Source organism: Numida meleagris, chromosome 3 (genome assembly GCF_002078875.1).
Source record: "Numida meleagris isolate 19003 breed g44 Domestic line chromosome 3, NumMel1.0, whole genome shotgun sequence".
Classification (NCBI taxonomy): Eukaryota; Metazoa; Chordata; class Aves; order Galliformes; family Numididae; genus Numida; species Numida meleagris.
In genome coordinates, this window is record NC_034411.1 from 58,822,368 (window position 1) to 58,835,970 (window position 13,603).

The following is a 13,603-nucleotide window of genomic DNA, read 5'->3' on the forward strand; positions in this document are numbered from 1 at the left end:
TCACGTAGGGGCAGAATAAGCACCCAAGTAATATAAATACAGCTAGACCATATAAGGAGAAAAAATGTGTTTTCCCTGAAACCTGCTTTGCTATTTCCTATAAAATGCACCGAGATCTACAGTCTTTATGCTGAGTATGGATCTCATGTATTGTTCTAAGGAGGAGAGTGCTGACTCAGCAAGGAGGTGTGAAACCTCATGTTGTGTCTTCCATCTCAAAGATCCTCTTGTCATCAGCTGCTCTGCCCCAAAAATAGATGTCACTCCTGCCTAGTGTATTTGAACACAGATATTAGATGAGAGAATTTGTCCAGAATTGTATACTACCTCAGTCAAGTACTTTGTGGCTTCTCTCCAGGTACACACAGGGATGAACACTCCCTAAAGTGAGTTTTATGGCTGGGGTGGGTCTCAAGGAATGCCCACAGGTATGAGTAACCAACAGGGCAGTGGGACGTATGCAGCCATGGCTGGGGTCCCCCTCCCCCGCTGTGCCACTGCAGAGCAGTCTGATGATGCAGCACAGCGAAGCTTCTCGGCTGCACAAGGTGTGGCGTCAGCAGAGACATAGGGAGCTGGGGCTACTTCTGCCTGTGGAGCAGCTCCAGGATCTCCTGTGGATGTTCACTGGCTGGGTCATTTTTGTCATGTTTCATGCCAACACTTGCTGTGGGCACTCCTAGTCAGGGGATAAGTTTCTGTGTGCAAAGGAGATTCTCCATCCAATTTCAAGTACTTTGCTTTGCTGAGACACAAAGAAGCTAGAGAGAATCTAATCCAGAATCCTTATGAAGTAGCAGGAATATTTGAGTATATCCCAAAGAAACCATTGTCACCATTTCCAGAATGCAGGACAGTAGGATTACACAATGCCCAGTAATTCTGCCCTTTCTAAGTGCTAGTGCATGAATGCAGGAAAAAAAAAGATTTTAGGGAGGAGTGGTTTGCTTTTAGCTCTTGCAGATAGCTATTAGCCAACAAAACTACTGCTTTAAACACACTCCCCTTACAAAGCAGTTTATGAGGATCAAGTTGCAAAGCTCAGAATGATCATACTAAAAGTATAACCCTAGAAGCTGGGGCTGGGAAGCAGAAAAGAATCTTCCTTCACAACATGGACTCTAATAAAAGCAACTTAAAATTGCCTATTGTCATAGCTGTAATGTTAACACTGTCTGCTTTGGCAAGCTTTAAAGACTGGACTGTACTATAAAGCCTAAAAATGTCCTGGACTTGGAGTTGTTTACACAAAATATGAGCAGATATAAAGTTACAGAGCTGGGGGTTGGAAGAGATGGCTTTAAAGCCATCCTCCGTGCACTGACGTCACGTGGAAGCCAGCTGCTGGGATGATGCTGAACGGAACTGTTTTTCAGTTTGCAAAAGTTGTGGAGTTATTCACAGAGAGTTGCAAATGCTGCCCAACCAAAAGGTTGTATCTTGCTTAGCTTTCTTATTTCTTTTAAAGATCAAGATTCGCAGAACTGGATCTCAGCTAGCTATGCATTTCCTTGCTTTTGCTGCTGTTTACAAATGGACGGAAAAACTTCTCAAGGATTTTTAATTCCATGAAAGGTATGGCTATGGCTTATTTGAAATCTTTGAGTAGTTAAAATTAAGAAAAAATAAACCTTCAATTTGCTAATTACTATTTAAATATCTCTTTGGTGTTGCTATTTATATGTTATTTGATGTTTTATGTATCTTGTACATATTCTTTATTCTTAGAGAAAGACTTGGCATTAGTTCAGTTTTTTTTTAGCACAGGCACAGATATAGCAACAGAACAGGGACAACAGGTATCGTTTTGAGCACTTTTTTTTCCCTTTTTTTTCTTTTCACTTTTTCTCTCTTCTCCTCTTCACCCCCTCTTTCTCTTTCTCTCTTTCTCTTTTTCTGTCATTCAAATGCAGCTTTTTTCTAATGATAAAGTGTTCAGTATTTGTGACATTCAGCTTTCTTATACAATTGAACAATAATTACTTTATGATTTTCTTAGTCATTGAAAACATAGCAACTTGTTGGAAATACAGTTTAATTGCTAATTGACTTTTTTTTCTTTTTTGTAAAATTAATGGAAGATTTTTGTGTCTGAATGGTTGGGCACAACCAGTCTAATCAATCTCTGCTGAAAACTGATGTCTCCTCAGACAATGTCACTGCAGATTATTTTGAGAAGTCGGTAGCAGTTGATTTCAGACTGCTCTGCATAGTTAGATAGAAAGGACACAGGTAAGATGTGGAGGAATAGTAACAGTAACGTCAAATAGTAGCTTAAACCATTTTTCTTTCTTGAGAGGAGGGAGAGCTAAAGGAAAAGTTAAGAGAAAATGCGGCTGATGTAGACAAAATTATTTGGTTGAAGTTGATTGCTGTAATGAGCTTCTGACCTTGTCTAGGACATGCAGAATATATCAATACTGCAAGAGCACAGATACTGCTCTGATCCACATGGCTGATTAAAATGTGGCATTTGACATCCTTTTGTGTTGCGTAAGCCATATGCAGTACCCATGGGGACATCTTGGTGCACCATACAGACAGGGTATACTGTCTGAAGTACAAATGGGATTTTACTGCTACTAGAAAATAAAAAAGCATGCAAACAAACAATAAAGACCAAGAAAAAAGTGAACAGAGCCGCAGGAAAAGGAGATAAACTCTCTGAGGAAATTACCCGCTGTACAATGGCAGCAGTTCTCTTCTCAGAATTTATAACAACAGGAAATCAGAGAAGAATAAGAAGCAATACAAGCTCCTTGTGAATCTTAGAGCTACAAGTAACTACCTGTAACTTCTGTAACTAACCTCTTCACCACATCCAAGACTTGACTACATTTTGATTATCTCCAATTCTTTTTGTAATTACAGTCTTATATGAAACAGCTTGGAAATTGTTAAGACGAATGCAAACAGCAGTAGTAGCTCCCAGCATGAAAAAACCACCAGAGGCCTCTTCGATGCGATAGGCATGCTCGAAAGGAGTAAATCTTTATTCTTACATATATATATATAAATATCATGTATAGTCTTGAGTTTCTTTCAAGTAATATGCTGCTCATTGAATCACAGACATTATTACCAATGGTGCACTGGTAAAATCACAATTTCTTAATGTTACAGACAGATAATGCCAGCCTCCCTAGTTCATGACTTTTCAGAGCTTACATATATTTTTTTGTTTCATTGTGACATGCATTTGAAGATTTCAGTGGAGCAGAGTAAGTAGAGAAGTTACTTGTTTAGTTCTCTGAGTTGTATTGAAAAGTTGTAAGGGCATAAATGTAGCAAAAAAAAAAAAAAAGGAATGACTACTAAAAATTACAACCTTTGAACTAAGAAAGTTGGAAAGTATTGAAGTAGTTGTAAAATTATTTAGCAATAGATGCTTAGATTGCAACAGATCTCAAGTGAAGTGGAATTCTTTTGTAAGTTGTTTTTGGTTGATGCTGAAGTCTGGTTCAAAGCTTTGGCCTGGAGAGGTGCAGTCTCTGTAGCCTGGCCATCTTCTCTAGGAAACCATGAGTGAACTAGTGCCTGACTTCTGTTATAATGAGAATGCTGTGTTGTCTTTGAGCCGTTCTTAATTTCAGGGAGTTTTAGGTGTTTGTAAAGCTACTGCATGCATTTTTAGGCAGGTAGAAGAAGGGCAGATGATCATTTCAGAGCTCCCAGGCAGCTGTGAATCAGAGATCAAAAAAGTAAGCTCCAAAATCAAGTTACACGGTGACTTGATTTATGTTGCCATGAAACAGGTTAACAGACACTTTTGGCAACTGCTTCCTCAGTCCCAAGGTGCTTGGGGTCAACGGTTTTACAACCAGTGGGCTAGGACTGGCCCCAGGGTGGCTGCCAGATGAAGTGCTGCAGCAAGACTTCCTGTGGCACCAAGACCTGAGTACCTTCTGGGCTCAGCTGAGATCTGCTCGCTTGCTCATGAAAGAAGCTGACTCCAGGATTGGCATGAGCTTACCAGTCAGCTGAAATAATGCAGGCATTGGTAAGAGCTGACTACATAGTAGCCACAGCTGAATCAACAAGTCTCACCCAATAAAACATGGGATGAGGAAGAGCTTTACATGAAGCTCAAGTGTGAATATGTACTACATCAAAGAAGATGTGGGTGGTAAAATGGGCAGTTCCCATGAGCTGACAGTCACTGTCTATCAGTTGGGGAAATGAGCAAGTTCCAGAAAGGTAAACCAGAGCTCACCCCTTGTTCACTTTTTGGTAATTAATTTCCCTTCCTGTACACTTGGCTTCTGGAAGGAGACCAAAGCAATGCAGAGGCATTTTGTGACTAGAACTAGATTCCAGGCCCACCTAAGTAACACAACAGCATGCTTTGAGAGCCAAAGTTAATGACTTGAGCATCAATGGATATGTACCAGTTGTTACACTGCAGAAGCCACTGTGACTGAATGAGTGTTGTTTTGGCCTTGCTGACATGGTGAATGTGCTGGCAGTACTGGAACTTCTGTTGCAAGCCTAACAAAGCAGGAAGAGTACTAGGCCCATAAAGTCTGTAACTGCTTTGTTCCAAAGTCAAATGAGCAGATCCAAAATACTTCTCTTAAAACATTTAGTAGTTATATTAATAATTTTTCATCAACACATAATAAGAAACTAAAGATTCCTAAAGAGGATCAAGAAACGGAACCACAAATGAGTTAATGTTCTGAGTAAGGTTTTGAACTAAGTTTGTGTTAGTGCTATCAGATAATTATTTCCAGTTTTCCCTATGCTGGTCCTGGATCTGATGGTTACTGTGTATGTTTGTGAACCCAAAGTACATAAACTCTTAATAGAGGCCTGTGTGTATGTGCTTGTTACCTGTTTCTAGCTTTTCTCTCCTGTTTTTCTTCATATATTCTAAAGTGTCCGTATAGCCATGAGAATTTTCTTCTCATGTATCAAGTTTACAGTCTTCAATTGCCAAAAGACTGTCAGTCTTTCTCATGCTAAATGCATGTGTGAAAGGAGTGCATCAGCAAACATGATACTTTTACTGTTGTGGTTGTCTTTTGAACAAATGTAAATATAGCTTTCACCCTCAAGGACAGACCTTACAGGATCCCAAGGTCCTGAGGTGCCGTTCAGTATCACACAGAGTCAGATTTCACGGAAAGCAGGTTTATAGTGAGGTGTAGCAGCAATGATATGAAGTCGCCATGGTGTACAACCTGAAGTGGAAGATGCTGGTGAATCCTGTGATGCTGGTTGTGCATCCCTCCTCCAGTTTTCAGATCGGATCTGTCTGCCTCTGGATTTTTGTCCTGCAATGCTTAGTTCTTCCATGTTCTTGTCACCCTGCAGATATATGTTGTGCAGTCTTACGCTGCTGTCTCCTGCAAACACATTTAAACTAACTATTGTAAGGTTTTGTTTGTTTGTTTGTTTGCTGGAAGCTAGAATGAAAGACAAGACTAATTCTGATAATCTTTTAGGAAACATTCAAGGAAGAAAGATAAAGGCAGAGCTGTCTTGTTGCTGTTACACAGACTATAACCATGGACCTGCATAAACAACTGGAGAACACTGAGAGGAACTGGAATAAAGAGAAAATGGAACTGCTGGAAAAATTTGACAATGAAAGGAAAGAATGGGAATGTCAATGGAAAGTTATGCAGAAGAAAATTGAAGAGGTACTTTAAAACAAAACTCTGAACACTAACATTTTTACTTGAGTGTTTTCAGTGACTAGAGACCACTTTCAATCTGTTTTTCTCTGAGTTATATCCTATTTCCTGTCAGTCACTGGGATTTTGTAATAGTTGATGGTAGGATGCAGAGCCTGGTGTTAATCAGTATTTGCAATTACTCATTTAATACTCAGAAATATGAAGCAGGAGGTTAAACATAACTCTGTGTTAAGTTTGCTGTATTGTTGGCTGTATATACTTGTGCCAGTTCTTCTGGCATTGAGCCATGGTGCTCATTTTATACATGCCTTTTCAAGTACAGACATGCTAAACAGATCTGAATGTACAAGGCATAGGAAAATGCATACTCAGTAACAAAAAAAATCTAGGTATCAATTCTCTGGCAAAAAAAAAGGCATTACATGGCACAAGTCTGGTAGGATAAATGGTAATGTTAAAAAGAATGTAATACATCATTCTCTGTATGATGCAGAATTGTTCTGTCAAGAACCTTGTCCATTTATGGACAACATTTAATAGAGAAAATGGCTACAGTAAATAGCACGAAAGATCTGACACCACTTGTGTTTACACATACTAACAAACATTCAGTTTCTGCCATTTCTAAGGCGTCTCCTTCCAGAAATAATTTAGATAAGTATTTATTACTTCTTTATCCCCAAATTGTCACTTGAGTAGAACCCTCTGGCATCCTGAAACACATAAATTTAATCTGCCTTGGCAGTACATAGAGACAAGTTTTTTCATCACTGAGTTCCACATTTTTCATGCTGATATACACATGGAGTAGTTTTGCTTACTCTCTGCCAACACCTCCCTCTGGCTGAGCAACACAGGAATGTGTGGCAGAGACTGCTCACATGGAAGTATGAGATGGAAAATGAACTGCAGCCATATAGTGTCCTCAGCATGCAATGTTACTTCATGTCAGCTCTCCTATATTTTAACTGAAGTTTTTACAAATTTTGGTGTGACAATCTTCACTACGTTATGTCTTGTGTTAGGACAGTTCTGTGCTGTCTTACCTCATTTCGCAATCCAGGTAAAGGTGTTCAAAAGTTATTAATGTGACCTGTGTATGTAGTTGAATGCAATATTGTTAGGTTTATGAGCTGTTTTGGAATGATGGTAATGTGTTGTGAAAAGGTGTTCACATTATTAGTAGTTGTGACAATGGACATGAAGGCCATGTTTGTTCAATGTTTTATTAGCATATGGATTAGGAAAATGTGATAAACAGGAAAAGAGATGAAGAATGGAATGGAGCTGAGAGGAAATAAGGGACCACACAAAACTAGAGATGATACCCAGGTTACTGACATCCTAAGGTCCCTTTTTAAGCTATGACTGTAGGTGCCCTTGATTTCAGTTGCCTGGCAGTTCTTCACTGAAAGACATGTCTGGAGAAAACAGGAGATCCCTTTTTAAATGCTGTCATCTGCAGAGGGTTTTCCTAAACAGGCTTGTGCTACCTTATCAGTTTGTAATTTTGTTTGGTAGTTTTCTTAAGCTCACCAAATACTAACTTCATTCAAGGATTTCTCCAGGAAGGCCCATGGGGGTTTAAGAGATTGTATTGCTGAGTTAGTATCCTTCCCTCTTACTGCTGTGCTGAATCCAGATGAGGCCCTTATTTACTGGATATTCCAAAGTTTAGCCCTCAGGTCTCTTGAATAGTTGGGCTTTGAGAGTGAATTTTGAAAGCCTCAGAGGAGGTTAAGTGTCAAGTCTCTGAATATGAGAGTACTTCTAATTCACAGCGCTACTCATGAAATGGCCCCATGTTCTTCACATTGTCATTCTTTTTCACTGTCCTTCCAAAAGGACAGTGCACAACAAGAGAGCAGGCAGATGGCTGTTCAGAGGTGCTTGCTCTGTTCTTTCTTCCTAAGAGCAAGTTAAGAATGAATGTTTATAAGGAACCATGGGATTCTTGGCACTAGAAATTATAATGTAAGCAGAAGAGGTTTTTATGATGTTGCTATTTTTTCTACTTTATAATTTATCACAGTTCTCTGGTTTGAATATGCCGGGTGACAGGAATTAGTACCTTTTCATCTACTAGTAAAGCCACTGGTTCTCAGCAGATAGAAAGAAAATAGGATGGTGACGGCACATTGCCAAATGAGTACTCCCATTCTGGAGTACTCATTTATCACTGAAGTCATTCCATTTGTCTGAGAACCAGAAGAGTCTGCTTTAGTGCAGATGGCACTGTATGTGATGAGAACTCACTTCTCTGCCTTAAACTAATATACTTTACCAGGCTGTGACGTAGAGCCCTCTCTCTCCTTCACATCCGTTCACATTCCCCATGCAGCAGGTCAGAGCTGTGTTCACCACATAATGCACTGATATAACTTGGAAGGCAATCAGTTTCTGGTGGGACACTGGCCTCGTGAGATCTCTTGGAATCCCATCCTATGTGTGCCAGCCATTTATTAAAGCCATGACAAAGGGTTTTAAATGGTAACCTCCCTTTCCACATCCTGTGACAATAATATCCTATGGACTATCATGCTGTGTGACTCAACACTTTTCTACTAACACATGTATCAAATTTTTCCACTCAGTGCTACCAAGTGAAGCATCATTTGAAATAGAAGATTAATATATGGTTGTTTTTATTTTTCAAAAAGTTCATCAGAGTACTGTGGTTTAATAGAAGGTTCTGTTGTTTCTTCAGCTTTACCAGGAGGTAAAACTTAGAAGGGAGAACAATATGAATGTCCATGACAATAAGGCCATTCAGAGCAAGATGCTGCAGCTGTCTGTGCATTCTCCTACTTCAGAAAAGAGCGACACAGTGGAGCTGAACTATCAACACAATGTGGTAAATGATGGGATGGAAAAGGGGAGTTTGCTGAGTAAAACGGGACCTGAATGCAAGGAAATCAAAGCCAAGAGAAAAAACGATACTTTGTTAATGGACAACCTGGCTTTTGAGAACCATGAGGAGCTTGAAGACAGCCTCAGCATTAAAGCTTCCAAGAAAAATGCCAAGAGCTATATTGGTGATCTCAATGTAGTAAGTAAAGTATTAGCATGTTTCAGTTACAAGGGTGAAGAAATACTGAGAGCTCTGGCCTGCTGGGGTTAACCTGATTTTATTCTCCCAGCAAGGCACTGTCTCTACTTTCTCCTTGGTTTGCTATTGATGTGCATTTTCTCACTGTTTAAATGTGTTTATAGCATTCACTTTACCTCAGTTCATAACCCGAGAGCATTTTTATATCTTTCCCTATGTTGCTTTCCTCTGCTATGACTATTAAATGCAAATCACCACAATTTTTAAAATAATTCTGGAGATGCTATTTAAAATGCTTATGTTAAAAAATTATGCTTATATTTACAAAGGCTCTTAAAGAACTTGCCAGAGTTAGTGAAGAATTATGCAGCTATCAAGAGGAAATTCGGAAGAAGTCTAGCCACAGAAGGTAAAAGCATATTTGGACTCTTTATCTTAGAGGAAGAAAACAAATAATAAGTCTGTGTTCCTGTTCACTTTGAAGGGAGGTTTGCTCTTGAATTTATCAGCAGCCGATCAGTTTCTATCCTCTTAGTCTTTCAGTACTCAGCATAAATCATTCAAATGAAATGTGCTGAAATATGGTACAGGCCATGTTTTACTAGTAAAATGAAGATTATCTATAGAACTTACAAAATGAGGTAAGTATTTGTATGAGATTAAATTGTACATGTTTATAATAGCTATATAGAGGCTTGGGAAAAGGAACAGATATTTTTGTCTGCCCTGATCCCATTGTTGTGTGGTTCTATAGAATATTGTATGTTAGGCTGGGAAGTTTCTTACATTAATCCCAGATTTAGCCTTAAATGTTGGAGATGTGTCAGGGAATACCTGACAGGGAGTCCTTGCTGTAGGATAGTTAAGAAAATAAGCAAATAATTTTAGTGGCAAGGGAAAGGAACACAAGATTCCCTGTGCTGAGATTTCTTCAAATTCTTCTTGTTTGTTTTGGATAAATTGTATCAGCTGCAGCAAAACAGCTCCCGAAAGCTGTTTTTAAGCAGCCAGTGTTAAAATAACCTGCTCATAGGGACATGAATCCATGCTGAAGGTTCCCTTAGGGAATACCCTTTTTGCTTATTCCTGAAATACCTCTCCTTTTATGCCCAGAATGAAGTCAGTTCCTTTCTTGGGGGAGTTTGAAGAAACCCAAAACGCAGTTATTCTGCCTGAGAAGAACCATTTGTCCAGCAATGAATCACAGTCTTCAGTTGCTTTTGAAAGAGAGGAGCATAACAATAGGAAGAATCTGATGAGCTCCACCAAGGTTTTGAAGGACATGTCTTATAGTAGTCTTACTGGCAGCAGAGGAGCTGACTTCAGACCTCGGCAACAGAAAGAAGCTCCACCAGTTCCTCCACGAAGCACTTCTCGGCACCTAACAAACTCACTTTCTGCAGTTGTACAGTTTTCTGAAGCATCAATGAGAGATCCAGGCATCAAAAGCAATTGCAAGGTTCAGGACTGTAGGATTGGAAGGAAACTGACAAATCCTTCATCTATAAAACAAAATGAAACTGCAGTGGCCTGTGCAAATGAGGAGCAGGCTGGAAAAGGTCCTGTCATGGTAACTGCTGCAATACCTGTAACCAAAAATGAGTTCAATGTACCAAGTTTCTGCCACAACACATGGGCATACGATGTTGGTAAAGACAGCAAAAGTGAGCCTTCCCCACTGTCAACCCAGAAGAGTTGTTCAGATGAAAATATGGCCCATAGCAACAGAATGCATCAGAAACAAAATTCCAAGTCTCATTGCAGTCCTTATTACAGTCATGACTTTTATGCCCCTGCTGCCCTGCACAATGATCTTTTGGGAGACTCCAGTTACACTTTGGGAAAGACTCAGAGAAATGAAACTTTAGCAGCAAAGATTGATGAGTTTAACCGGACTGTATTTCACACAGATAAACGTAACAATACTTTGCAAGAAAACCAGGTGATTCGGACAGCATTAGAAGATCACAAACCCTGCAGCCCACCATGTGACTCTGCTGTTAGCAGGACAGAAACTGTAGATACGTCTTGTGTTTCAAATCCCAAATTCTCTGCAGCAAAAGAACAAGAAACTAGCACCCCCAGCAAATCTGTCAGAACAGTAGGGCAACAAAAGCAAACAAATGGACTTCCAAATACTAGTGGTTATAGACACATGCTTCATGAGCATGACTGGAGGCCGAGTAATTTATCCGGTCGCCCGCGTTCAGCTGACTCAAGATCAAACTATGGTGTTGTTGAAAAGCTTTTGAAAAACTATGAAAAATCTACAGTGACTTCTCCATGTAATGCAAAATACTGCAAAGATAAGTGGACATGGGCAAACTCTGAATCCAATGATGGGGGTTGTGAGACATTGAATCAGTATTTAGAAATGCTTCCGATTGAGCAAGGAAAGCAAGAATTTCTGAGAAATTCAGCCAGGCATATTGAGCAGCAACTGAAGCAAGGAAAGGAGAGACAGAAGTTACCAGAGGTAAGGTTCAGAAGAATGGCAAGAACAATATAATTCAGTTATTAATTCAGTTAATTAATTCAGTTAGCTTCAGATTTTAAAGTGAGGCAGACTATCATGATACTGTCAAGAATTACATAAAAATTGATACCTTAGGCCAGGATCTAGGTGAATCAGAAGGATTTCCTCTAAAGATAATAGAGTTGTGAGAGGGCAGAAGCGTGTTAAGTAGGCATGACTAGTGAAGTTGTGTGCCAGATTGTAGCCTCTGCTGCTTCTATGTAAAACTAGGTGTTAACAGCAGTTCAGGGTTTGAACTAGTGAAAATTACAATCAGATTTTAATTCTCTCCCTTCTTCCTTTAGCTGGAGACTTGTTTCATAAGCCTTCTCGAATGATTTATAAATCATATAAAGTCATAAAATTCAAGCGTAGGCTCACAAGAACAGAAGAGTATGGCATAACTAATTAATTTATATTTGGCTGAATTGTATTTGCAAAAGTTTAGAAGTGCTGCCTTTGCCAACATTCTTAATGAAAAAAGAAACAGATGTTGTTGTTTTTTTTTTTTAAATATACTGTAAGTTACAGATTTTTAACAAGCCTCAGAGAAGGAAAAATCTGTTTTCCTGAAGAGCTCCTTGGCCTAAGAACACAAATGAATGTGCCCCTTAGTGTCTCAAAAACGAGAAGGTAAATATGTTCAGAGCTGAGAAACTTAGATGGATTCAGACTGTCAGCTGGTATGCTTTACGCTGTCACAAATTCAGACTTCAGTGGAGGTATGTGGATTTAAACAGCTGAGAATCTGAGCATGTAGATTTTCTTCTGCGTGTTTTTATGTCAGCTTTGCTGTGATGCAACCTCTTGCTTAGCAGAAAAATCTTTGTTACAGCAAAGAGGAAAACACATGAAGCCTTTGATTTCTTTCTCATCCCATGGAAGTTTGATAGGAAAATGGAGTTTCGACAATAAATATGTAAGGAAGAAATAATGATCAGATAATGACTGAATTTGCATTGATGCAAGCCCAGAATTACTTTACTGAACCAGCTGGATTATTTTCTCCACAGACTCACACTTTATGTTGCCATTTATGTTGTATAAAGTAAGTGTAGAATACTGCCTGGATTGTTCGTGGTTTCATTCTCAGTCCAGCAGCTTTCATGTCACAAAGATATGAAAAACTATACCTGGCATGAAGCATGGAGGTTTATCTTCATTATTTCAGATTTATATTACTATAGGTAAGATCAAGGTCTGTTGCTTTTCCTGTACATATAAGGCTTGGCATGCAGACACGACACTGCATTAATAAATAATCATTCTAAATTATTTACCAACTGTAAACAGCTCTGTGCTGTGCTAATAGAAAGAGAGTTCTTAGCAAAATGTGTCTGCTGAAATAGAAACTATCAAAAAGTAACTAAAAAGTACATAGATCATACTCTAAGATGCTGAGAGTTCATTCACAAGACTTCGAAAAATGAAAGGAACTGGAAAATGAATGTTCAGTTTTGGCACTTCCAAAAATGAAAGGAAATGAAAAATGAGTGTTCAGTTTTGACTTGCATTAACATTTTGTCCCTTTCCTTGTGTCTGACACTTGTGTCCGCATATTTTAAACTGCAACTGAAGTGAGAATCCCTATACATAGAAATAACTGTTCTTTTGCATTCTGCGCATTACTTTCTTCCTTTTAATAGCTTCGGACCACCTGCTCTGTGGTCACCCTAATTGTCTTCCTGCATTCCCAGTGCATTCCCTGAAGGACTTTTCTGCTGTTACTCATTAAACCAAGGAGTTGCTTTTGTGTTCTAGATATCTGTGCCAGCTAAATGTTCAAGTGGGAAGGGTTTCTCCCGGCCAGCCCGACCAGCAAATCGACGCCTACCTTCCAGATGGGCATCCAGATCACCATCAGCACCGCCAGCTGTGAGAAGGACAGCATACAACTGCTCTGTCTCCTTTCGGTCAGAGACCTCAGTTGTCTGAACCCAGAAATGGGCTGGATGGTGTTGTGAAAGCTCTGCACCTCATTAAAACTGTGCTCGGTATGTGTTGTAGCAACCAGCTCTACACTGTCCTATCTTGTTCAAGAGTGACTCCATCACATGCTGGATAAAACGTTTTGAATCTTAGGTCATCATCATGGTCTTCAGTGTTTTTATTGAGATGAAACAATGATACCCCTGGTTTTCTCCATTTTTTTTTTTTGTACTAGCTCACAAAGAATTTATTTTGAGTGGCATCTTTCTTAATTTGCCAATCAATTTTGATTTGAAACAATGTATAGTGCTGTATATTCTGACTCTTCTGCAAACAGCAGAACATAAGGCTGTATGCATGATCATGTGTTTGTAGGTGCATGCATTGGACTAGGAAGTACACAGGTCTGTATTTAGAAGAGACAAACTGTGCTAGTGTTGACATTGAAATTACAACCTATATGCCAAC

At 39.3% G+C, this 13,603-nt stretch overlaps 2 protein-coding genes across 2 annotated transcripts in view; both read left to right on the top strand.

The window, feature by feature from the left end:
• The window catches only part of SOGA3 (SOGA family member 3), a 40,438-nt gene extending 34,962 nt beyond the window's left edge, over positions 1 to 5,476 (top strand). The window contains exons 8-9 of the mRNA XM_021391998.1: positions 1,469 to 1,575; positions 5,448 to 5,476. The gene's annotated coding sequence lies outside the window, so the exon portion shown is untranslated. The remainder of the gene's footprint in view (positions 1 to 1,468; positions 1,576 to 5,447) is intronic.
• On the top strand, positions 5,511 to 13,085 carry KIAA0408 (KIAA0408 ortholog). Its single transcript, XM_021391999.1, has 6 exons — positions 5,511 to 5,645; positions 8,350 to 8,691; positions 9,021 to 9,100; positions 9,805 to 11,167; positions 11,822 to 11,928; positions 12,968 to 13,085. Exons 1-6 carry the CDS (start codon positions 5,511 to 5,513, stop codon positions 13,083 to 13,085), a joined length of 2,145 nt encoding a protein of 714 aa, XP_021247674.1.

Excerpts from the sequence above, each read along its gene's own strand:
- KIAA0408 (XM_021391999.1), top strand. The coding sequence starts at position 5,511 with ATGGACCTGCATAAACAACTGGAGAACACTGAGAGGAACTGGAATAAA. Across the intron at positions 5,646-8,349 it reads TGCAGAAGAAAATTGAAGAG|CTTTACCAGGAGGTAAAACT; the intron begins GTACTTTAAAAC and ends TTGTTTCTTCAG. Across the intron at positions 11,929-12,967 it reads AAATTCAGACTTCAGTGGAG|ATATCTGTGCCAGCTAAATG; the intron begins GTATGTGGATTT and ends TTTGTGTTCTAG.